This window comes from Lissotriton vulgaris, chromosome 5 (assembly GCF_964263255.1).
Source record: "Lissotriton vulgaris chromosome 5, aLisVul1.2, whole genome shotgun sequence".
NCBI lineage: Eukaryota > Metazoa > Chordata > Amphibia > Caudata > Salamandridae > Lissotriton > Lissotriton vulgaris.
In genome coordinates, this window is record NC_141693.1 from 2,021,162,181 (window position 1) to 2,021,188,803 (window position 26,623).

General features: G+C 50.3%; 1 protein-coding gene across 6 annotated transcripts in view; it reads left to right on the top strand.

Annotated features, from left to right (window-relative positions):
* SH3GLB2 (SH3 domain containing GRB2 like, endophilin B2) overlaps positions 1 to 26,623 on the top strand; it is a 260,034-nt gene that overhangs the window by 69,269 nt on the left and 164,142 nt on the right. For all 6 annotated transcript variants that reach the window (XM_086924853.1, XM_086924854.1, XM_086924855.1 and 3 more), the window contains exons 2-3: positions 9,596 to 9,737; positions 10,883 to 11,011. In XM_086924853.1, the coding sequence (XP_086780979.1) occupies positions 9,596 to 9,737; positions 10,883 to 11,011 (271 nt within the window). The remainder of the gene's footprint in view (positions 1 to 9,595; positions 9,738 to 10,882; positions 11,012 to 26,623) is intronic.

The following is a 26,623-nucleotide window of genomic DNA, read 5'->3' on the forward strand; positions in this document are numbered from 1 at the left end:
AAACAAAAGTATTAAGCAAAGGGGTAACTGGATCAAGATTGGGGATACAAGACGGTAAAAAATTAAAAGGGTAGAAACAACAGAAAGAAATTGGAAGCTAAGTAGAAAGGGAGCAGCTGAGGACCTGCACCTGACTGCAGACCAAAAGCAGAATATAGAGTAAAGCGTGGGCAGTATCCAACTACCACGTATTAGCGCTCAAAGGTTGAAACAATAGTGTACAATAAAAGGAGTTATTTATTTATTTATTTTTAATTTTTGAAAACCTTTATTGTGCATAGCGAGCGTACAAATACGGGCCTACAACCATACAGGCCGGCCTCGAGAGCAATCAATAGCACATAAAGTACAGATAGTTCAACTCAGCAGTCCCAGAGAATGTACAAAGGATAATTGTCTAAGACGTGACTAGATCGAAGCGGGACCACCGGGCACAGGAGGAATGAGGTTAATTTTAAAAGTTTTGTAGAGAAGAAGGATCAGGTGCATTCAATCCACCGAAAGCAATGGCAGGCAACGAACCAGCGAGTCATGAGCAAAACGAGGAATAAAATTAAAAGCAACAGAGGATAGTGACCATCAGGATAATAGCACAATAAAACAGTACACGCTGGCCATCGCCCGCCCCACGGACTCAGAACACCCAAATCCACAAAAATGACAACATCGACAGCGGAGAGAATAGGTAATACTACCCCGAAGCAACTGACAACCCAAAGGGAGGAAAGAAAAAGAGAAAGGAAAAAGACAAGAGAAATAAGGCCCATAGAAACTGAAACTAAAACAAAATCCCTACCCCCCATCCCCCACCCTGCACGTATGCGGAGGCTACGGCCTACCCCCCCCCCCCAAGCTGCGTGCCTGTCGCCCACAAACCAAACCCGAAATTTAGAACAGAAAGAGAAAAAGAGAAGAGAAAGAAGAAACATAATTCACAGAAGATCGGAGGAGGGCCAGCAAATATCCCCAAAGCACCATAGCGTTTCATTCCGGCCGCCCGAACCCAGACCCCGCGACCAATACAATACCCATATTCGATATCCCCGGCAGTCAATCAGTGTCCCAGCAGTACAAGTGAAGCAGTCCCGACATAATGGGGGGGCACACTCAACCCTGCCCCCTGCGATATGTGGCAGCGACAGAGTCCGGCCTCACTGTAGACATCTTGAAGGAGGCAAGCGATCCAAATATCCAGATCCGAGTGGGGGGACGATCCATAAGGTCCATCCGATACACAGCCATGCAGGAGTCCGTGGCATAATAAAGGATAATGCACAACAGAGTTCCTCCGGGATTGGCGAGCCCAGTCAATAGGAGTCGCATCAGGATGAGGAGTAGAGATACGCCAGGGACCTCAGGAGGAGAAACTAGACTTAGCGTCCAGCTACGCTGCTCTAGCCACACCACATATTCCGAAACTGTAGCCTGCCCCAAGGATAGTACAGCCGGCATCTTGACTGCAATTGGGTCTCGCACCTGCAGTGTGCCAGTGATAGCCGGAGAGGAGGAACAACAGAGGGCAGTATCAAAATGAGACACAGTGTCCTGCTCCCGGGCGCTTCCATGTTCAAGCAATGGTGCCACAGGGGAAATCCGAGCCAGCCGGTCCCCCAATACACGAACAGCAGAATGTAGAGCGGCTCGCAGAGCAGCTAGGGCGCACATCACATCACTGAGCAGCACTGGTGCACCGGGATGAGAGGATTCAGCAGTCCTCCGTATACAGGGCGAACAAGGGCAGCACTGCCCGTCAAGCCATCCACAATTACCATCCATGGCCAGCCGAGCACCGCGTAAATCCGAATAATGGCACAACCAGTCTCGAGGCATAGGGGAGGCACACTGCATGGGCGCAGAGTATTAGCGTGGCGTGGGCGGACAGCTGTATCTTCGGTAGCAGCCCAGGGTCCGCTGTTTCAGGAAAGGAGACTAGCCTGTAAGATGGCGCCCAGCCCGGCTCGTAGGGAGACAAAGTATCCAGTAGAGCTGTATCCGGGTGAAAAACACGATGCAATGTGTTCCCCGTAGCGGCGATGTGCGAGACCCTGTAACAAGAAAGCACGCCACAGGGAGCAGGACGAGGCTTGAGCCGCCGTGGGTGGTCCACCGGCTACGGCGGCTGTTGTAGTGAGCGAGGCCGGCCCCAGTCCGAGAACAAAGACCCGGCTGTAGCCGCGCAGCGCGAGGCGGGGGTGAAGATGTTTTGATAGGCGCACCGCCGGGACCCAGCAAGAAAGCACACCAATAGATCCGGGGTCTCTTCCCGTTTCCGTCGATTCCACGCAATAGCAGGATAGATACCAGGATGAGGTGGAAAGCGGGAGAAAAGCGGGAGGGTCGGCGGAGCCGAGAGATCAGGCGGCCATCATGGTTGCTGGTTAGGCTCCTCCCCTAATAAAAGGAGTTATTAGCACTGGCTTGTATAAGCCCAGGGTGGAGTCACAAGATGTTGTGTGTGAATCTGTTTTACTCACAAGTCGAGGAACAGAAAATCCAGGGCTGAGGAATAGCAGGACTAATTCTATTGAAACTATTGCACAGTGTCTATGGGGTCCTCGTGAATACTTGCCAGTGCATTTTGGTAGCTATAATCCATGGAAACGAGGGTTTCCATTTGTGTCAAAGATTGATGTGGCATGCAAACAGTCATGCAGGGACTTTGGTTGTGTTCTGGTGGTGATTTCCGGGCTGCATTTGGTATGTGCACAGCGCCACCCACAAGTCGAGAGATGTAATCGTAATCTATGCATAGCATAGTCGTCTTCATGTAATATGTGCTAGCTCATAGGATGGGGCTTTTGTATTGGAGTTTAGAGGGTGCTGTCTTGCTGAGGTTTGAGTTCTTTGTATTTTGAGGTCTGGTTGTTTATAGCTGTCCGTGGGTTGGTAGCTCCCTATACTTCTTGTTTTAGTTCCTCTTGAGAAGAAGGGGTTTAGTTGTTCCTAGCTGTGCCATAGTGCTTTTTAGGTCTCGCCTAGCAATGCAGCGCATGCGCTGCTTGTTTGCGAGATTTATTGTCGTCGCTTTTCTTTTGGAAGTGGGGTTTGTGACCACCCTGTCTGCCTTAGGCCCCGCCCTCCCAGACTGGACTCGTCATCTGTTGCTCATCATGTGCGCTGCGTCTAGTGACTGACACCAACCGCGGGAGCTTCCCCAGCACACGAGGAAGGGACACCACACCACTTGATTCGACGTGGGTTAAGCAGAAGGGCTGCTGCTCCGAGCTACCTTTGCATACGACCTTACAGCAGCCTCCATGTCACCCTATTGATATGGGTTGGAGCACAATCCCCCCCCCCCTTACAGAGCCCCACCCTAGGGAAACAGTTCACCCTCCAGAACCAAATCACACGCACGAGCCAGGGTCTGCAGACTACTCCTTGCACCAGGGGTCATTCCCTGCGAGCCAAATCAGTGAAGCTCAGACGTGTCTGCTGATATCAAGAGGCCACGTAGGATGGTGCTATGTGGAAAAATATATCACATAGCTTAATAATATCATCTAACGTCCTTCTCGGCCAGAAATCAGCGCATGTCTCGGAATGCCTCCCCGCCAGAAGAGGCACTGTAGAATCTTACGGCTGGGAAACTTACAGAATCAAGAGAAATCAAACTAGTAATGACAAAAATGACTCGAAATTGTGATAAACTCAGCGGAGGTTTTACAGAACATTTTGGGTCAAGAGCGAGATTATATAAAAGACCTCGGAATAGTGTGGAATTGCACGCTGCTCACTTTGCAAGAAAGATGCTGAATTCTTCGGTATTAATGAAATTGTTTTTCGCGTCCTTGGCCTGCTCTGTATTCATAGCAGCCTCTGATTATGGTATTGTATTGTAAGTGCGTTTATATAGCTCCTACTATCACAGACGAGGCGCTAAAAGTATGACAGTCTCTGGTGTACGTGAGAATAGGCTCAGACAGAGGGCACTTCGGCTCAGGGGTTTAGCTATCAATGGTGCAGGAGGTGCAGTTACACCGGGACCCAGGGGTCTCAGTGGGCCACTGTACCCCGCTTATACCTGTCTTTTAACTGCCAATCCAGGGAATGTGGGGGCATTTTCCTTCTTTGCACAATGGCCGGTGTCAGCCTTGTTACGCGACTGCATTGACCACGTCATTGCCTGCAAGTATATTCTTGTGTTTTTTAATGTCACCCTCTGTGCTTTCACTTATGCAATGAGGCTGTCCAGCAGCGGCAGCCCTTCTACATGCACCTGACGGGTGAGTGGGGCGAAGGGGTGCAGATGGAATTGTGGCTCAGTGGACATATATTTTTTCTCACTAAGGAAAGTCGGTGTATTTCTGTCACTTCCGCAGTATTCAACGTCTTTCTGTCTCCGATCTTGAGAGAAATTTGATATATTGTTTTTTTTGTTACTTTCGTGATGCTCCGATCTTTGCGCCTGCTGCCATCCTCCTGTTCCTTCACTAGTTTTATAGTGACGGAATCCTGCCCTGTTCGAATGGAATGACCATTTCTGAAAGGTCAGTGTGACTGAAGAGAGTCATGCTGACGAGTGTGGGCATGCAAAAAAATCTCATTCTTTTTCAGACATTTCCATGCATAGTTCTGTTTATTAACTCTTCTATATCCATTACGTGTTGAGTGCAGTGCAGTGCATGCATGTATAAACAAGCATTTGCAATGCAATAGGTCTCGCATTTATGCGAGTTTAAGCCATTGGCATTGTAAATGACTGCCTTTTATTTAGGTTTTAAAAACAAAGATAAAAGGCATTGTTATTTGCCATGTCAGTAGCTCAGACTTGCGTAAATGTGAGACCTATTGCATTGCAAATGCTTGTTGCAGTTTGGTTGTTTCAAGCCCTTCCTAGGTTGGAGACTTTGTATGTTTTAAGTGTTTCTACAATGGCTTGGTTTGAGGTCGTCTTCTTGTATTTAGTTTTGGCTGTTAATGTGCTCCGTAGGATGATGCTCATCACCGCCGTTTTCTAATTTCTGAATTCATAGTCCTGCTTGGGAAGAGATCTTCATATATTTATTATTATTATTATTTCTGAATTTGTAGAGCGCATGGTTACACTTCCGTGTGTCCCCGCGCTGTCAGAAGAGCCATCAACTCCGAAGTCAAACGAGACTGGTTAATCATTGGGAAAGAGGAATGTTTTGAGCTTTCTGCGGAAGATGAGCTCAGATGTTTCCGCTCTTAAGCTCAGGGGGAGAGAGTTCCATTTACGTGCTGCCAGAATGCGAAAGGATCTTCCACCCATTCTGGCTTTCTTGTGTCTGGGGACAGCAAGGAGGCCTGCTCCTAGCGAGCGGAGTTGACGAGTGGGCGTGTAGGGGCATAGAAGGTTCCGAAGGAAGGCCGGGCTCTTGCCATGTACTATCCTGTGACTGATACAAAGGACTTTGAAATCAATTCTTTCATTGATCGGAAGCCAGTGAAGAGTCTGAAGGGATTTTTTTGAGGAGGCTCTTCTGGGCAACCGGAGGACCAGGCGGGCGGCAGCGTTCTGGATAGTCTGCAGTCGCCGCCGGCTAGAGGCGTTGGCCCCCAAATAAAGGGCGTTGCCGTAGTCCAATCTTGATGTGACCAGGGCGTGGACAAGGGTCTTCCTAGATGATTCAGGGAGCAGGTCGATGGTTTTGCGGAGTTTCCGTAAGATCGAGAAGCACGTGCCGGCTACCCGTCTGGTATGGTAGTCGTAGTCCAATTTCGAGTCTACCCATACTCCCAGATTCTTAACCTGGTCACTAGGGGTAGGAAGGGGCCCCAGGGTCTGTGGCCACCAGGCAGATGTCCAGACTGAGGGAGGTTTTCCAACAATCAGCACCTCAGTCTTGTCCCCGTTAAGACGGAGGCAATTCTTCGCCATCCATCCCGCCAAGTCCTGGAGGCATGCTGAGAAATTGGCGGCTGCTTGTTCAGCAGGTTGGGTCAGAGCGACCACCAACTGTGTGTCGTCTGCGTATGTCACTACTTCTACCCCATATCGTTCTGCCGTAGAAGCCACTGGGGTGACGTATAGATTAAAAAGGGTTGGACTGAGACTTGAGCCCTGTGGCACTCCTTGACCAAGGTCAAAGGTGTCGGAGCGTGCTCCTCCTTGCTCTACCGAGAAGCTGCGGTTGGTGAGAAAAGATTCCAGCCATAACCAGGCCCGGCCTGTCACCCCTCCTTTCTTCAGACACTGCAGCAACGTATGATGTGCTACAGTGTCGAAGGCTGCACTGAGGTCCAGAAGCACTAGTGCTGCCACATGTCCCGCGTCTACGTGCCTCCTCAGTGCCTCAGTAGAAAAAAGGAGGGCTGATTCTGTAGAGTGGCGTACACGAAAGCCCGATTGGTTGGTGTGCAGGAGGCCTCTGGACTCTATGTGCGCGGATAGTTGTTGGTTAACCAGCTTTTCCGCCAGTTTGGAAAAGAAGGGTAAGAGCGAAATGGGGCGTAGATTGCTAAGCTGGGACGCACTGATGTTGGGTTTTTTCTTCAGAGGCAGTACGACTGCCTGTTTCCACCGGAGAGGGACCTTGCCGGTGTCAAAAGAGGTAGATAGAACGTGGCCAACATAGGGTGCCAGATGACTCATGGCGCTGTTCAGAAATTTGGCAGGGGCAGGATCGTGCGGGGAGCCTGATTTAATGCCTTTAGCAGTGGCTATCAGGAGATCTTCCGACGGAGTCTGGAATACTGTGAGGCAGTCTTCGATCGTCGCCTCCCACACTGCTTCTTCGTGAGGAGGAAGAAGGTTAGATCCAGTTCTGGCATCCTCTGGGAAACTGTTGTAGATGTCGCGTACCTTTTTATGGAAAAATTCTGCGATGGCGTTACATGATTGTGCTGAAGTATCTGCCTGCTCTAAGCCAGGGGGAGGTGTTGTAATCTCTTTATAAATCCTAAAGAGTTCCTTGGGAGAACATAAAGCACTATCTATTCGATCGGCATAGAAGGACGCCTTGGCTTTCCTAATTAGGAGGTGATATTCTTTTATGTTAGCTCTGTAAACATCTCTTGCCTCTGATGAGTAGTTCCTTCTCCAAGCGCGTTCAAGCCTTTTGCAGGCTGCCTTGGTTTCTCTAAGAGTTGTATTGAACCAAGGGGCAGTTTTAGTTTGTCGCTCCGGGCCCTTATTGGCCCAAGGGGCAGTAATATCCAGGGTTTTATTGATGTGTTCGTCCAGGGCTGCGCAAGCTCTGTCAACGTCCACTCCTAGGTCTGCAGGGGACCCGTTTAGTAGGAAGTGATGTTCGAAGGACTCCATGGAAAACCTGGCCCATTTTCTCTGCAGTTTATTTGCGCCATGGTGAGTTTTTGTATGATGAGGCATGACTAGGAATTGAAAAGGAACTAAGAAATGGTCTGTCCACGGCAAAGGAATGGGGGTATCCTGTTTCAAATCCTCCATGTTGTTAAAAATGGGGTCTAGAAGGTGCCCATGGCGATGAGTCGGGCGTGGGAGGTAGTGACTAATTGTAGGATCTGCAGCTCTTGGCATAATTCTTGAGCAGCTGTGTTGTTGAGGTCTTCAATGTGGAGGTTAATATCCCCTAATACAATGAAATTCTTATATCTCATAGCCAGTGGGGTGACGTTCTGGATAAGACTTTCCGTAAAGTTTCTGCTACCTCCCGGAGGTCTATAAATCAATAGGCCTTTGATGACCGTATTTTTGTCAATATCGATGGAGAAAACTCCCGTTTCGCTATCTGTTATAGTGATAGGTTCAAGGATGCATGTCATATTCGTTCTATAGATTATGGCAATGCCGCCTCCCCTTCCCTTAGGTCTATCCTGCCTGCAGATAGCATAGCCTGGGGGCAGGGCTTCCCTGACTTCAGGGTCTGAGTCTTCGTCCAGCCAAGTTTCAGTAAGGCATAGTAGGTCCCATTTATTGTCAGTTAAAAGGTCGAATACTTCCAGTTTATGTTTTTTGAGGGAGCGACAGTTAAGTAGCGCGCCACTGATTGTTCTACTGTGCTCTAATTGGACGTTGCCGTTGGGCGCACTTGCTTTGGAGTGTTTGTTGAGGGTGAAGCCGCAGTTTTCACAGGGGTTGGTGGGACGGCTGAGATCAATACTGTGCTCACATACCTTGAGATGTTTGCTGCGAAGGCTGAGAAGCTCTTCTTTGTCGTAGCGGTTCTCCGGGGGATGAGGACCAGGGGGTCTGGCCCCGTGCCCCGGTCTGCCGCGGACGGGCGCAGACGGGCTTGCCTTAGGCGCGCCTTCGGCGCGCAAACGGCGCTCCCGCTGCGCTCGTCCGCTGCGCTTCCGCTGGCAACACATAATATAGGCGGGGGGGGGGGGCGTGGCCTCGAAAGTGGGCGTGGCCTGAGCGTCGCCGGGGAGGCGATCAGGGGGTCGTTGCAGTCGTCCAAGGACGCTGTTTGGGTTTTAAAGATTAGAGATAGAGTAGGCAACAGGCTACTTGTAGTTACACACAGGTAAAAGCAGATTTCAAACAATTTTTAAAAACGAGTCTCCCGGCGTCTGCCTGCGGAGCTCTGACACTTCTGGCGGCAGCTTTCCAAAGCGCGCGCTCTAAATACTGGAGTGGGCGTGGCCTCGAAAGTGGGCGTGGCCTGAGCGTCGCCGGGGGAGCGTTTAGATGTGGTCGTTTCCAGACTTTCTTGGCATAGAGTCTCTACTGTTTCTAGTCTCACTGGAATAGGCTGTTTAAGTGCAGTTTTTCTAGCCCTACTGGTGTTTTTTATTTGCATGCACACCTGGTTGTTCTTCGCTTTACTTTGAATTTGTGCTTTGTTTACTAAATACTGATTGCGTCTGTGCTCGCTTTTGAAGGGGTCTTCGGTCTTCCTGTATTGAGGATTATTTGTTCCTTGCCCGGTTTAGGGTGTAAATCCTCTATTGTGGTGTGGCTGCCTATGCCAGGATTGAGATGTATCTCATTACCCATGCAGCTCATCTTGTTCTTGATTTAAAAGTCCTGCTTTATGTTGAATATCCTTGTATTCTGGTTTGGTTTCTTTTTGTCATATTTTGTTGTAATCTTTATAGGGGTTGGCTTTTTCATAGGCATGCATGGGATGGAAGACTTTCTATTTTGGGCCTTTGTTTTTCCTACTACTGCTTGGGATGGAGGTCTTGTTTTATTTAGTTTTGGATACCTCCCACCTTTCTTTGGTTGAGGCGCATATGTTACTGTGGTTGGAGGGGATTCTTCTTGTATTCTGGTTTCACTGTCCATGCCTTGAGTAAGATTCATTTTTATAACATACTACAGTTACTCTGTTCCTGATGTGATGGTCCTGCTTGGAGGGGAGCCTTGTATTCTGGTTTCACTGTCAATGCCATGAGTAAGATACGTCTTTTATCCTACGATGGTTAGCCTTTTTCTGGTGTGAAGGTCCTGCTTGACTGGAGTCTTGTAATCTGGTTTGGTTGTTTTTCTTGTATTCTGGTTTGGTCAGTTCTTGCCCTGCCGGTGAACTGCTCTGTCGGAAGTGAAGTTCTTTTGGACTCTGGCTTGAAGGTAGGCCTTTCCACCTCAATGGTGACATGTCGTGTGGTGGGGTTCTGATTTTAAAGGTGGTTTGGGGTACTCTTGGTGTGATTGGTCATGTTTGAAATTATCTTTTTCATGTCCTGGTTTTGCTTCTTGCAGTTCACGGAGGAGAAGCTGGGGCATTCCGAGAAGACTGAACTTGATGCTCATTTTGAGAACCTCTTGACTCGGGCCGACACAACGAAGAACTGGACGGAGAAGATACTTCGGCAAACTGAAGTTCTACTGCAGCCGAACCCTAGTAAGAGGAGCGAGAGATGGGTCATGGGATGGTACTGTTATGAGGGAGGTAGTTTTTCTTGTGGTGAGAAGAGTGGGTGCTAGTGAATGTAAGTTATAGGGTGTGACGTGACTGTTGATCAGGTCTCATTGCTACTCTGAGGCTTTTATGACTTAGAAGTTCTTTTCCTTTTTTGGGGACATTTGGCATACATACGCCATGCTCTGGGTCTTGGGTCTGTTGATTTGGTTCACTTTATGTACGCTTGTCACTCTGTGCCTCTTTATGCTTACTCCGCTGCCCACCTTACTGCTTTGCTTGTTGCTTCGCGTCACCTTGCACCAGTGCTTGTTTCTGTGGGACAACTGACGCTTGTGCTTTTTGCCCTGGGTTTCAATGCGGTCTCGATGCTAGTGGCATGTGCATTCTGAAGCCTCCTTGTTGTTGTGAATGAGCATGGTGCCTCTTTCAATGCTGGTGTGATGAGTACATGTCACGGTCAGCTGTGCTCAGTGCTATCCTCGACAGACGGTGCTTGTTGTGGTAGCTGCACATACCTTGTTGTGAGTGGGATATGCATGCTTTAGACTCCATCTTTTTCTGTTGTGTGCTCAACTTGAAGCTATTGGGGTGTTCATGCTGCAGTTTTCCTCTTGCTGTGTGTATTGCATACCATGATTTTCACGTTGTGTCTTCGGCTTTCTGATCAGTCACCATCTTAGTATGTTTGTTGTGGTGTGTGCCCACATCTCTATGCTGGTGGGGTCTGCATTGCTCTCTATTTCTTGTGGTGTGTGCACACACCTCAACTGGTGGGGTCTGCATGCTTTTTTGTATTGCTCTAAGTGTGTTGTGGTGTGTGCACACACCTCAACTGGTGGGGCCTGGATGCTTTAGTTTGTATTGCTCTAAGTGTGTTGTGGTGTGTGCACACGTTATGATGCTGACATGGTATACATACTCCTGTCACGCTCTTGCATGTGCATGCTTCGATGCTTGTGTGATGTTCATTGATGTACTCCTAATGAATAAATAAGCTCTCATCTTAATGGTGGCAGGTGTGCAAACTTCTGCCACCATCTTGCAGTGTACATATCTTGATGCTGGTGTGATGGGTATGCACAGTCTTCTGATGTGCTCACAGATCTCTCTGCTCCTTGCTTCAGGTACCCGGGTGGAAGAGTTCCTTTATGAGAAGTTGGACCGTAAGGTACCATCTAGGATTACAAATGGAGAGCTTCTTGCCCAATACATGACCGAGGCTGCTGGAGAGTTTGGGCCTGGGACCCCCTATGGTAAGAGAACTCTAAACCAGTGAGCTCCCTAGTGAGCCTCCTGAGACTCTATCTTGTGGTGTGGCAGCACGGCTCCTTGCTGTAGACTGAGCCCTAGAGCTGGTTGTACTTTTGGTCAAGCCCTCGTTATGCCACTTAAGCTCACACCACCCATAGCTCCTGATAGCGCTGCCCATGAAGATACCAAGACATCTACTAGCCATCACACCTTACAAGAGTGACAATCCAGACTATTCCAGGCCCCCGAAGCTTTTAGAATGGCTTAGACGGCGGGTATTAATCATTTTCAAGGTATTTTGAGTTTATAAACAACTGTTGTGCGCATCTCTAAATCAAATAAACAGCACCACCATGTGGCAGACTGTCCTAGATGCTTGGTTTGACAATTTGTTGCCGGTGCTGAGCACCGGAAACCACTGCCTCAAATTAGGCCCTGCTTGGCTGTGTATGTAGTACTTGTTGTGTAGCTAGTTATAATTCTGAATAGCATAGCTGCCGGTGTCTCTTTCAAGGTCGGACCTTTCATGTGCATAAGGGACCTATGCACTACTGATGGTGCCAGTGGCTGCATAAAGTATCTACTGTACTGCTGGTGGTACCAGTGACTGTGCATGAGGTATCTACCATAGAGACGACAGAGCCAGTAGCTGTACAGCTTGTGGTGCCAGTGGCTGTGCAGTGGGTATCGGCTGCTCATTTTGTGGTGCTAGTGGCATGCAGTGGGTATCGGCTGCACAGCTCCTGGTGCCAGTGGCATGCAGTTGGTATCTGCTGCGCAGCTGCTGGTGCCAGTGTCATGCAGTGGGTATCTGCTGCGCAGCTCCTGGTGCCAGTGGCATGCAGTTGGTATCTGCTGCACAGCTCCTGGTGCCAGTTGCATGAGGTAAGTGTCTGCTGCACAGCTTGTGATGCCAGTGGCATGCAGTGGGTATCGGCTGTACAGCTCCTGGTGCCAGTGGCATGAGGTAGGTGTCGGCTGCACAGGTCGTGGAGCCAGTGGCATGCAGTGGGTATCTGTTGCACAGCTCCTGGTGCCAGTGGCATGCAGTGGGTATCTTCTGCACAGCTCCTGGTGTAAGTGGCATGCAGTGGGTATCGGCTACACAGCTCCTGGTGCCAGTGGCATGCAGTGGGTATCTTCTGCTACAGCTCGTGGTGCCAGTAGCATGCAGGTGATATCGGCTGCACAGCTCGTGGTGCCAGTGACTGTGCAGTAGGTATCGGCTGCACACCTCGTGGTGCCAGTGGCTGTGCTGTAGGTATCGGCTGCCCAGCTTGTGGTGCCAGTGGCTGTTCAGTAGGTATCCGCTGCACAGCTCCTGGTGCCAGTGGCATGCTGTGGGTATCGGCGGCACAGCTCCTGGTGCCAGTGGCATGCAGTGGGTATCGGCTGCACAGCTCCTGGTGCCAGTGGCATGCAGTGGGTATCGGCTGCACAGCTCCTGTGTAGGTATGCACAGCTCGTGGTGCCAGTGACTGTGCAGTAGGTATCGGTGGCACAGCTTGTGGTGCCAGTGGCTGTGCAGTAGGTATCGGCTGCCCAGCTTGTGGTGCCAGTGGCATGCTGTGGGTATCGGCTGCACACCTCGTGGTGCCAGTGGCTGTGCAGTAGGTATCGGCTGCCCAGCTTGTGGTGCCAGTGGCATGCTGTGGGTATCGGCTGCACACCTCGTGGTGCCAGTGGCTGTTCAGTAGGTATCGGCTGCACAGCTCCTGGTGCCAGTGGCATGCTGTGGGTATCGGCGGCACAGCTCCTGGTGCCAGTGGCATGCAGTGGGTATCGGCTGCACAGCTCCTGTGTAGGTATGCACAGCTCGTGCTCCCAGTGACTGTGCAGGTGGTATCGGCTGCACAGCTCGTGGTGCCAGTGGCTGTGCAGTAGGCATCGGCTGCCCAGCTCGTGGTGCCATTGGCTGTTCAGTAGGTATCGGCTGCACAGCTCGTGGTGCCAGTGGTATGCAGTGGGTATTGGCTGCACAGCTCCTGGTGCCAGTGGCATGCAGTGGGTATCGGCTGTACAGCTCCTGGTGCCAGTGGCATGAGGTAGGTGTCGGCTGCACAGCTCGTGGAGCCAGTGGCATGCAGTGGGTATCTTCTGCACAGCTCCTGGTGCAAGTGGCATGCAGTGGGTATCGGCCTGCACAGCTCCTGGTGCCAGTGGCATGCAGTGGGTATCTTCTGCTACAGCTCGTGGTGCCAGTAGCATGCAGGTGGTATCGGCTGCACAGCTCGTGGTGCCAGTGACTGTGCAGTAGGTATCGGCTGCACACCTCGTGGTGCCAGTGGCTGTGCAGTAGGTATCGGCTGCCCAGCTTGTGGTGCCAGTGGCTGTTCAGTAGGTATCGGCTGCACAGCTCCTGGTGCCAGTGGCATGCTGTGGGTATCGGCGGCACAGCTCCTGGTGCCAGTGGCATGCAGTGGATATCGGCTGCACAGCTCCTGGTGCCAGTGGCATGCAGTGGGTATCGGCTGCACAGCTCCTGTGTAGGTATGCACAGCTCGTGGTGCCAGTGACTGTGCAGTAGGTATCGGCTGCCCAGCTTGTGGTGCCAGTGGCTGTTCAGTAGATATCGGCTGCACAGCTCCTGGTGCCAGTGGCATGCAGTGGGTATCGGCTGCACAGCTCCTGGTGCCAGTGGCATGCAGTGGGTATCGGCTGCACAGCTCCTGTGTAGGTATGCACAGCTCGTGCTCCCAGTGACTGTGCAGTAGGTATCGGCGGCACAGCTTGTGGTGCCAGTGGCTGTGCAGTAGGCATCGGCTGCCCAGCTCGTGGTGCCAGTGGCTGTTCAGTAGGTATCGGCTGCACAGCTCCTGGTGCCAGAGGCATGCAGTGGGTATCGGCTGCACAGCTCGTGGTGCCAGTGGCATGCAGTGGGTATTGGCTGCACAGCTCCTGGTGCCAGTGGCATGCAGTAGGTATCGGCGGCACAGCTCGTGGTGCCAGTGACTTTGCAGTAGGTATCGGCGGCACAGCTCCTGGTGCCAGTGGCATGCAGGTGGTATCGGCTGCACAGCTCGTGGTGCCAGTGGCATGCTGTGGGTATCGGCGGCACAGCTCCTGGTGCCAGTGGCATGCAGTGGGTATCGGCTGCACAGCTCCTGTGTAGGTATGCACAGCTCGTGGTGCCAGTGACTGTGCAGTAGATATCGGCTGCCCAGCTTGTGGTGCCAGTGGCTGTTCAGTAGATATCGGCTGCACAGCTCCTGGTGCCAGTGGCATGCTGTGGGTATCGGCGGCACAGCTCCTGGTGCCAGTGGCATGCAGTAGGTATCGGCTGCATACCTCGTGGTGCCAGTGACTGTGCAGTAGGTATCGGCTGCATACCTCGTGGTGCCAGTGGCTGTGCAGTAGGTATCGGCTGCATACCTCGTGGTGCCAGTGGCTGTGCAGTAGGTATCGGCTGCATACCTCGTGGTGCCAGTGGCTGTGCAGTAGGTATCGGCTGCATACCTCGTGGTGCCAGTGGCTGTGCAGTAGGTATCGGCTGCCCAGCTTGTGGTGCCAGTGGCTGTTCAGTAGGTATCAGGAGCACAGCTCCTGGTGCCAGGGGCTGTGCAGTAGGTATCGGCTGCCCAGCTCGTGGCGCCAGTGTCTGTTCTGTAGGTATCGGCTGCACATCTAGTGGTACTAGTGACTGAATGAGGTCCCTACTGTAGAGCTGGCTGCATCCGTGGCCCTGCATGAGACATCTCCTACTGAGCTGGTGGTACCAGTGACCGTGCATGAGGTATGTACCATAGAGCCGACAGAGCCAGTAGCTGTACAGCTCGTGGTGCCAGTGGCTGTGCAGTGGGTTTCGGCTGCACAGCTCGTGGTGCCAGTGGCATGTAGTGGGTATCGGCTGCACAGCCCCTGGTGCTAGTGGGATGCAGTGGGTATTGGCTGCACAGCCCCTGGTGCTAGTGGGATGCAGTGGGTATCGACTTCACAGCCCCTGGTGCCAGTGGCATGCTGTAGGTATCGGCTGCACAGCTCCTGGTGCCAGTGTCATGCTGTAGGTATCGGCTGCACAGCCCCTTGTGCAAGGGGCTGTACAGTAGGTATCGACTAATGGTACCTGTGCTCACGCATCTGATGTAGAGATGCAGGAGGTATCCGCTGTTGTGCTGCTGATATCTTTGTAGGACTCTCATTCACTTTCTAGTTATTGCTGGTTCCATTGCCCTCATGCCCCCCCCCCCCATCCTTGCTCCTGGCTGCACCCAGCTGGGAGAGGCTGAGAAGTGATAAAAGACTGATCGATTCCAATGTTCCAATAACTGCCAGCCGAGGCCTGGCTGAGGGTGATTGGACCCAGAAGGCATGTTTTAGCTTCTGATGTAATTTTGATCGAACTGCTTCCCTTGCCCTTAGGCTCAGTCTGCAGCCAGCTGGACTGAGTGCGTGGCTGCTCTCTCATGGCCATCGGATCAATGGAACCGATAGAGAACTTCGATTCAGGTCCCAGAGCTGAGGTGGTTATTATTCAGTGCCCAGCAATGGTCCGTAGGAGTGGGGCTTTATCTGGGGCCCAGCACGGGTCGATAGGAGCGGGGCTTTATCTGGAGCCCAGCACTGGTCCGTAGAAGCGGGGCTTTATCTGGTCCCCAGCACTGGTCCATAGGAGCGGGGCTTAATCTGGAGCCCAGCACTGGTGCGTAGGAGCTGGGCTTTATCTGGGCCCCAGCACTGGTTCCTAGGAGCAGGGCTTTATCTGGGCCCCAGCACTGGTTCCTAGGAGCGGGGCTTTATCTGGGGCCCAGCACTGGTTCTTAGGAGCGGGGCTTTATCTGGGGCCTTGCACTGGTCCGTAGGAGCGGGGCTTTATCTAGAGCCCAGCACTGGTCCTTAGGAGCGGGGCTTTATCTGGAGCCCAGCACTGGTTCGTAGGAGTTGGGCATTATCTGGGGCCCAGCACTGGTCCGTGGGAGCGGGGCTTTATTTGGAGCCCAGCACTGGTCGATAGGAGCACAGCTTTATCTGGGGCCCAGCACTGGCTCTTAGGAGCAGTGCTTTATCTGGAGCCCAGCACTGGTTGATAGGAGCACAGCTTTATCTGGGCCCAGCACTGGTCGATAGGAGCACAGCTTTATTTGGGACCCAGCACTGGTTCGTAAGAGCGGGGCTTTACCTGGGCCCCAGCACTGGTTCCTAGGAGTCGGGCTTTATCTGGGCCCCAGCACTGGTCGGTAGGAGCGGGGCTTTATCTGGGGCCCAGCACTAGTCTGTCGGAGCGGGGCTTTATCTGGGGCCTTGCACTGGTCCGTAGGAGCGGGGCTTTATCTAGAGCCCAGCACTGGTCCTTAGGAGCGGGGCTTTATCTGGAGCCCAGCACTGGTCGATAGGAGCCAGGCTTTATCTGGGGCCCAGCACTGGTCCGTAGGAGCGGGGCTTTATCTGGGGCCCAGCACTGGTCCGTAGGAGCGGGGCTTTGTCTAGGGCCCAGCACTGGTCCTTAGGAGCGGGGCTTTATCTGGAGCCCAGCACTAGTTCGTAGGAGTGGGGCATTATCTGGAGCCCAGCACTGGTCCGTGGGAGCGGGGCTTTATTTGGAGCCCAGCACTGGTCGATAGGAGCACAGCTTTATCTGGGGCCCCGCACTGGCCCTTAGGGGCGGTGCTTTATCTGGAGCCCAACACTGGTTGATAGGAGCACGGCTTTATCTGGGCCCACCACTGGTCGATAGGAGCACAGCTTTATTTGGGACCGAGCACTGGTTCGTAAGAGCGGGGCTTTAACTGGGCCCCAGAACTGGTTCGTAGGAGTTGGGAAATATCTGGGCCCCAGCACTGGTCCGTAGGAGCGGGGCTTTATCTGGGCCCCAGCACTAGTCTGTCGGAGCGGGGCTTTATCTGGGGCCTTGCACTGGTCCGTAGGAGCGGGGCTTTATCTAGAGCCCAGCACTGGTCCTTAGGAGCGGGGCTTTATCTGGAGCCCAGCACTGGTCGATAGGAGCCAGGCTTTATCTGGGGCCCAGCACTGGTCCGTAGGAGCGGGGCTTTATCTGGGGCCCAGCACTGGTCCGTAGGAGCGGGGCTTTGTCTAGGGCCCAGCACTGGTCCTTAGGAGCGGGGCTTTATCTGGAGCCCAGCACTAGTTCGTAGGAGTGGGGCATTATCTGGAGCCCAGCACTGGTCCGTGGGAGCGGGGCTTTATTTGGAGCCCAGCACTGGTCGATAGGAGCACAGCTTTATCTGGGGCCCCGCACTGGCCCTTAGGGGCGGTGCTTTATCTGGAGCCCAACACTGGTTGATAGGAGCACGGCTTTATCTGGGCCCACCACTGGTCGATAGGAGCACAGCTTTATTTGGGACCGAGCACTGGTTCGTAAGAGCGGGGCTTTAACTGGGCCCCAGAACTGGTTCGTAGGAGTTGGGAAATATCTGGGCCCCAGCACTGGTCCGTAGGAGCGGGGCTTTATCTGGGCCCCAGCACTAGTCTGTCGGAGCGGGGCTTTATCTGGGGCCTTGCACTGGTCCGTAGGGACGGAGCTTTATCTGGAGCCCAGCACTGGTGCGTAGGAGCGGGGCTTTATCTGGGCCCCAGCACTGGTACGTAGGAGCAGGGCTTTATCTAGGGCCCAGCACTAGTCCATAGGAGCGGGACTTTATCTGGAGCCCAGCACTGGTCCGTAGAAGCGGGGCTTTATCTGGGCCCCAGCACACGTCCATAGGAGCGGGGCTTTATCTGGGCCCCAGCACTGGTTCCTAGGAGCGGGGCTTTATCTGGAGCCCAGCACTGGTCGATAGGAGCCAGGCTTTATCTGGGGCCCAGCACTGGTCCGTAGGAGCGGGGCTTTATCTGGGGCCTAGCACTGGTTCCTAGGAGCGGGGCTTTATCTGGGCCCCAGCACTGGTTCCTAGGAGCGGGACTTTATCTGGGGCCCAGCACTGGTCCTTAGGAGCGGGGCTTTATCTGGAGCCCAGCACTGGTTTGTAGGAGTGGGGCATTATCTGGGGCCCAGCACTGGTCCGTGAGAGCGGGGCTTTATTTGGAGCCCAGCACTGGTCGATAGGAGCACAGCTTTATCTGGGGCCCAGCACTGGCCCTTAGGAGCGGTGCTTTATCTGGAGCCCAGCACTGGTTGATAGGAGCACAGCTTTATCTGGGCCCAGCACTGGTCGATAGGAGCACAGCTTTATTTGGGACCCAGCACTGGTTCGTAGGAGCGGGGCTTTACCTGTGCCCCAGCACTGGTTCGTAGGAGTCGGGCTTTATCTGGGCCCCAGCACTGGTCCGTAGGAGCGGGGCTTTATCTGGGGCCTTGCACTGGTCCGTAGTAGCGGGGCTTTATCTGGGGCCGAGCACTAGTCCATAGGAGTGGGGCTTTATCTAGAGCCCAGCACTGGTCCCTACGAGCGGGGCTTCATCTGGAGCCCAGCACTGGTCCCTAGGAGCGGGGCTTTATCTGGTCCTTAGGAGCGGGGCTTTATCTGGGGCCCAGCAGTGGTCTGTAGGAGCGGGGCTTTATCTGGAGCCAAGCACTGGTTGATAGGAGCGTGGCTTTATTATCTGGGGCCCAGCACTGGTCCGTAGGAGCGGGGCTTTATCTGGAGCCCAGCACTGGTCCGTAGGAGCGGGGCTTTATCTGGAGCCCAGCACTGGTTCGTAGGAGCAGGGCTTTATCTGGAGCCCAGCACTGGTTGATAGGAGTGGGGCTTTATTATCTGGGGCCCAGCACTGGTCCGTAGGAGTGGGGCTTTATCTGGGGCCCAGCACTGGTCCGTAGGAGCGGGGCTTTATCTGGGCCCCAGCACTGGTCCGTAGGAGCGGGGCTTTATCTGGGGCCCAGCACTAGTCTGTCGGAGCGGGGCTTTATCTGGGGCCTTGCACTGGTCCGTAGGAGTGGGGCTTTATCTAGAGCCCAGCACTGGTCCCTACGAGCGGGGCTTCATCTGGAGCCCAGCACTGGTCCCTAGGAGCGGGGCTTTATCTGGTCCTTAGGAGCGGGGCTTTATCTGGGGCCCAGCAGTGGTCCGTAGGAGCGGGGATTTATCTGGAGCCCAGCACTGGTTGATAGGAGCGTGGCTTTATTATCTGGGGCCCAGCACTGGTCCGTAGGAGCGGGACTTTATCTGGAGCCCAGCACTGGTCCGTAGGAGCGGGGCTTTATCTGGAGCCCAGCACTGGTTCGTAGGAGCGGGGCTTTATCTGGAGCCCAGCACTGGTTGATAGGAGCGGGGCTTTATTATCTGGGGCCCAGCACTGGTCCGTAGGTGTGGGTCTTTATCTGAGGCCCAGCACTGGTCCGTAGGAGTGGGGCTTTATCTGAGGCCCAGCACTGGTCCGTAGGTGCCGGGCTTTATCTGAGGCCCCGCACTGGTCCGTAGGAGCGGGGCTTTATCTGGGGCCCAGCACTGGTCTGTAGGAGCGGGGCTTTATCTGGGGCCCAGCACTGGTCCGTAGGAGCGGGGCTTTATCTGGAGCCTAGCACTGGTGCGTAGTAGCGGGGCTTTATCTGGGGCCCAGCACTGGTCCGTAGGAGCGGGGCTTTATCTGGAGCCTAGCACTGGTCCGTAGGAGCGGGGCTTTATCTGGGGCCGAGCACCGGTCCGTAGGAACGGGGCTTTATCTAGAGCCCAGCACTGGTCATTAGGAGCGGGGCTTTATCTAGAGCCCAGCACTGGTCGATAGGAGCCAGGCTTTATCTGGGGCCCGAAGGAGTTGTAGGAGCACTCCGAATTTTTCTGAATTTAACAGTTTTTTCTACACTGGTGCTGCGATTGTTAAGGGTTGTCAGTCCTGGTACTAAAGTGTGTTATGGTGGAATTGAGATAGCACCCAATCGCGCACTGTTCACTTGGCGCCCTGGCGCTTAATGTAGTTTTTCACTTCAACCTTGATTTTAACCACACTTATGTTTTATTCCATTGATTTGTTTTTTATTTCATGCTTATATTTTTTCATATAAACTGTGGTTTCAAAATTCTGCATGCACATTACTGTGTGATCAGTAAGATATATACACAATACATTTTTACTTCATGTATATCAACATATACTTGGCACTTATGATGTAATACATTAAATCAACATTTTTGATTGAGCCCAATGCATTTCGGCACTCATGTGTGCCTTCATCAGGGGCAGTATGTACAAAGGAAAATAAGAAAGCATGGTGTGAGTATTAAAAGTCATGTTTTAGTGGGGGGTTCTGTTGATATGTAACCGTGATGTATGCATACCTGATAGTTGTTGTTAAAAACCATTGAATGTTGTCCTTCAATCTGGCCACTATACCACTGTTCAAAACATAAATACAAGCCAATCTGTAATGAATCCATATGTATTTGTATAATGGATAGTAACTTGCCATGAGCAACCCTACATACCTGCAGTGATAGTATCACGAAATTCTGAAAAAATAATAATAGGCAACAACTGTAACTCATGTGTCTTGTGCACTGAAACGAACTGATAATGTCCTGCATAAACTACATACCTTATTCAAATGTGCCTCGTATCTCTGAAACACACAAACCAAGACTGCACCTTAGATTCAAATTAAAATCCAAAAACAACTAAAAAACGGGTCGCTGTAGCTTGCCGTGTTTACCTTGTCTTGCTCTGTCACTTCGAAATCTAAAAAAACCGAAATTCAACTCAATCAGTCACCATCGTCTGTAAACCAAAATTGTACTATCCAGCTCCAAATAGTGCTATGCTGACGTACCTGTATCGGATACTTCTGCCGATTTTAACAATTCCCGCAAGCCGCTAGCGCGTGTGTATTCACTGGTTCCTCATTGTTAATGACTACGCTTCACTACGCGTCAATTCCGCGGAGTTAGCAATCGACAAAGGACTAGCCCATGTTGCCTCGTTATTACGGAGTATCCGTGGGTGCCATCTTAAGAAGGTGTTCCAACGTATAAATGTGATACAATGTGACTAAATCTTATCTTTCATAATGAATCTCTGTACCCTTTGTTGGTTATATGTTGCCTGCTCGCCTATTTATGTAAAAATCATTCTACATTCGGGCACCTGTCGCAATCCTATTTCGGAGCTCCGGATGAGTTACACTAAACCGACTCTCATCGCCTTTGTGTCTTGTGAAGTTAAATGTCCCATGGCAGGTTCAAGTTGTGGTGGTTCTGTTTATATTAATACCAGCCTCCTAGTCTTATGCTCATAATCACATAAAAAAATCATTATTTTTAGAGTGTCTCAGTGTAGAGTCACGTGTAATGCTGAGTGATGTATTGGTTATGAACAGTGTTTGAGTTAGGTGTGTTAAATCACATCTCATCAAATTGTACTGTATATAGGTTCTTGATACAGGTTGCTTTTACGGGTTACATGTAATTTACACATCTAAAGAATAACAGGTATTGCTTGAATTACAAAAACTAAAATAGATCTCGCTGTTATAATATGTAGTTACTCGTTATAATCATGGAAAAGTGCTTAAGTTCATGACTACAATAATCTCGCCCTCATATATTTAATTGGGTTCATGATTGTCCCTATAGAAAGCATGCTAAATCATACTTATCATTGAGACCTGTTGGTATCATGGTGTTTAGGTACTTTATCCAGAACGATTCGCGTTGCAGTAATTTCTGGTGATTGTTTATGCCTTGTTTCAAAGGGACTTGTTCCAGGATTTGAAATCTTAATTGAGATATGCTGTGTTTCGCTTGGATCCAATGTTGTACCAATGGTGAGGTCAAAGAATTGTTACGAATTCGACTCTTATGTTCCGATATTCGCACTTTTATTTTGCGCTCAGTCTTGCCAATATACATCCTTCCGCACGGGCACTTGATTCCATACACCACGTTTTGCGTGTTACAGTCACTTGTGTGTCTTAAACGTATCAGTTTGCCTGTGGTAGGGTGAGTACATGTATTTCCTATGATGGCATTATTGCAATTGATGCAATTGTGACACCGGATTGTTCCTTTATTGGTGAGAATTGTTTCTGGTTGATGTTTGAGTTTCAGTTTTTCTTTTAGATTCAATCCACGGGTGTACGCATGTAATGGCAGCTCTTTGAATAATCCATTAAAATCTGGTTCCAAGGACAGTAATTCCCATCTTTTATAGATAATTCTGATTTTGTACGATTGAGTGGTGTATTTTGTTACGAATACCATTCTGTCTTGTTGTGTTTTGAGTCTGGGTTGCAATAGTTGCGTTCTGTCCATTGTAGATACCTTTTCAATCTGTTCTTGTAGTATGCTGTTGGGGTATCCTCTTACCTCATATTTCTGTACTTGTGTTGCCAGAGTTTTCACACATGTTTGCGTGTTTGAGCATATGCGTTTAATTCGGATGAATTGAGATAACGGTAAATTTTTAATCAGGCTCCTGGGATGGAAGCTCGTATAGTTGAGGGCACTGTTCCGATCCGTAGGCTTTGTGTACAATTCCGTATCAAATCCATTTTCCGTTTTGGTGACTCTGACATCAAGAAAATCAATTGTTTCATTGCTTATTTTGTGTGTAAATTGTATTCTCGTCTCCACCTGGTTGAGTGATCTTATCAGGTGTTCTAGTTTTGCCTGTGTGTCGTCCCAGATTAAAAAAATATCATCTATGTAACGACAGTAAAACTTTACATGTGACCATTCACTCCAGCTCATCAAGGTTTGCGACTCAAATTGAGCCATAAAGGTGTTAGCGTATGCTGGGGCCCCAGCAAAGCCCATGGAAGTTCCGGTTAGTTGGGGAAAAAATGTGTCTTTCCATGTAAAATAGCTGTTGTGAAGACAGAATTTTAATAGTTGCAACAAAAAATTGTTTTTGTCAGTTGGTATATCATCCAATCTTAGTAATGCCCACTCTGCGGCTTCAAGACCTGCCGCATGTGGTATTGATGTATAGAATGCTACCACGTCGATGGTGCACAATATCCAATGGTCTTGGTAGCCTTCTTGTATCCAGGCTAATTTGTTCAAAAAGTCTGTCGTGTCGTGTCTATACGAGCTTCCATCCCAGGAGCCTGATTAAAAATTTACCGTTATCTCAATTCATCCGAATTAAACGCATATGCTCAAACACGCAAACATGTGTGAAAACTCTGGCAACACAAGTACAGAAATATGAGGAAAGAGGATACCCCAACAGCATATTACAAGAACAGATTGAAAAGGTATCTACAATGGACAGAACGCAACTATTGCAACCCAGACTCAAAACACAACAAGACAGAATGGTATTCGTAACAAAATACACCACTCAATCGTACAAAATCAGAAATATTATCAATAAAAGATGGGAATTACTGTCCTTGGAACCAGATTTTAATGGATTATTCAAAGAGCTGCCATTACATGCGTACACCCGTGGATTGAATCTAAAAGAAAAACTGAAACTCAAACATCAACCAGAAACAATTCTCACCAATAAAGGAACAATCCGGTGTCACAATTGCATCAATTGCAATAATGCCATCATAGGAAATACATGTACTCACCCTACCACAGGCAAACTGATACGTTTAAGACACACAAGTGACTGTAACACGCAAAACGTGGTGTATGGAATCAAGTGCCCGTGCGGAAGGATGTATATTGGCAAGGCTGAGCGCAAAATAAAAGTGCGAATATCGGAACATAAGAGTCGAATTCGTAACAATTCTTTGACCTCACCATTGGTACAACATTGGATCCAAGCGAAACACAGCATATCTCAATTAAGATTTCAAATCCTGGAACAAGTCCCTTTGAAACAAGGCATAAACAATCACCAGAAATTACTGCAACGCGAATTGTTCTGGATAAAGTACCTAAACACCATGATACCAACAAGTCTCAATGATAAGTATGATTTAGCATGCTCTCTATAGGGACAATCATGAACCCAATTAAATATATGAGGGCGAGATTATTGTAGTCATGAACTTAAGCACTTTTCCATGATTATAACGAGTAACTACATATTATAACAGCGAGATCTATTTTAGTTTTTGTAATTCAAGCAATACCTGTTATTCTTTAGATGTGTAAATTAGATGTAACCCGTAAAAGCAACCTGTATCAAGAACCTATATACAGTACAATTTGATGAGATGTGATTTAACACACCTAACTCAAACACTGTTCATAACCAATACATCACTCAGCATTACACGTGACTCTACACTGAGACACTCTAAAAATAATGATTTTTTTATGTGATTATGAGCATAAGACTAGGAGGCTGGTATTAATATAAACAGAACCACCACAACTTGAACCTGCCATGGGACATTTAACTTCACAAGACACAAAGGCGATGAGAGTCGGTTTAGTGTAACTCATCCGGAGCTCCGAAATAGGATTGCGACAGGTGCCCGAATGTAGAATGATTTTTACATAAATAGGCGAGCAGGCAACATATAACCAACAAAGGGTACAGAGATTCATTATGAAAGATAAGATTTAGTCACATTGTATCACATTTATACGTTGGAACACCTTCTTAAGATGGCACCCACGGATACTCCGTAATAACGAGGCAACATGGGCTAGTCCTTTGTCGATTGCTAACTCCGCGGAATTGACGCGTAGTGAAGCGTAGTCATTAACAATGAGGAACCAGTGAATACACACGCGCTAGCGGCTTGCGGGAATTGTTAAAATCGGCAGAAGTATCCGATACAGGTACGTCAGCATAGCACTATTTGGAGCTGGATAGTACAATTTTGGTTTACAGACGATGGTGACTGATTGAGTTGAATTTCGGTTTTTTTAGATTTCGAAGTGACAGAGCAAGACAAGGTAAACACGGCAAGCTACAGCGACCCGTTTTTTAGTTGTTTTTGGATTTTAATTTGAATCTAAGGTGCAGTCTTGGTTTGTGTGTTTCAGAGATACGAGGCACATTTGAATAAGGTATGTAGTTTATGCAGGACATTATCAGTTCGTTTCAGTGCACAAGACACATGAGTTACAGTTGTTGCCTATTATTATTTTTTCAGAATTTCGTGATACTATCACTGCAGGTATGTAGGGTTGCTCATGGCAAGTTACTATCCATTATACAAATACATATGGATTCATTACAGATTGGCTTGTATTTATGTTTTGAACAGTGGTATAGTGGCCAGATTGAAGGACAACATTCAATGGTTTTTAACAACAACTATCAGGTATGCATACATCACGGTTACATATCAACAGAACCCCCCACTAAAACATGACTTTTAATACTCACACCATGCTTTCTTATTTTCCTTTGTACATACTGCCCCTGATGAAGGCACACATGAGTGCCGAAATGCATTGGGCTCAATCAAAAATGTTGATTTAATGTATTACATCATAAGTGCCAAGTATATGTTGATATACATGAAGTAAAAATGTATTGTGTATATATCTTACTGATCACACAGTAATGTGCATGCAGAATTTTGAAACCACAGTTTATATGAAAAAATATAAGCATGAAATAAAAAACAAATCAATGGAATAAAACATAAGTGTGGTTAAAATCAAGGTTGAAGTGAAAAACTACATTAAGCGCCAGGGCGCCAAGTGAACAGTGCGCGATTGGGTGCTATCTCAATTCCACCATAACACACTTTATCTGGGGCCCAGCACTGGTCCGTAGGAGCGGGGCTTTATCTGGGGCCCAGCACTGGTCCGTAGGAGCGGGGCTTTATCTGGGGCCCAGCACTGGTCCGTAGGAGCGGGGCTTTATCTGGGGCCCAGCACTGGTCCGTAGGAGCAGGGCTTTATCTGGGGCCGAGCACCGGTCCGTAGGAGCCAGGCTTTATCTGGAGCCCAGCACTGGTCCGTAGAAGCGGGGCTTTATCTGGGGCCCAGCACTGGTCCGTAGGAGCAGGGCTTTATCTGGGGCCGAGCACCGGTCCGTAGGAGCCAGGCTTTATCTGGAGCCCAGCACTGGTCCGTAGGAGCGGTGCTTTAACTGGGGCCCAGCACTGGTAAATAGGAGCGGGGCTTTATCTGGGGCCCAGCACTGGTCCGTAGGAGCGGGGCTTTATCTGGGGCCCAGCACTGGTCCGTAGGAGCGGGGCTTTATCTGGAGACCTGCACTGGTCCATAGGACCTGGGCTTTATCTGGAGCCCAGCACAGGTCCGTAGGAGCGGGGCTTTATCTGGAGCCCAGCACTGGTCCGTAGGAGAGGTGCTTTATCTGGGGCCCAGCACTGGTCCCTAGGAGTGGTGCTTTATCTGGAGCCCAGCACTGGTCGATAGGAGCCGGCCTTTATCTGGGGCCCAGCACTGGTCCGTAGGAGCAGGGCTTTATCTGGAGCCCAGCACTGGTCCGTAGGAGAGGTGCTTTATCTGGGGCCCAGCACTGGTCCCTAGGAGTGGTGCTTTATCTGGAGCCCAGCACTGGTCGATAGGAGCCGGCCTTTATCTGGGGCCCAGCACTGGTCCGTAGGAGCAGGGCTTTATCTGGAGCCCAGCACTGGTCCGTAGAAGCGGGGCTTTATCTGGGCCCCAGCACTGGTCCCTAGGAGCGGTGCTTTAACTGGGGCCCAGCACTGGTAAATAGGAGCGGGGCTTTATCTGGGCCCAGCACTGGTCCCTAGGAGCGGGGCAATATCTGGGGCCCAGCACTGGTTGATAGGAGCGGGGCTTTATCTGGAGTTTAGCACTGGTTGACAGGAGCGGGGCTTTATCTGGGCCCCAGCACTGGTCCGTAGGAGTGGGGCTTTATCTGGGGCCCAG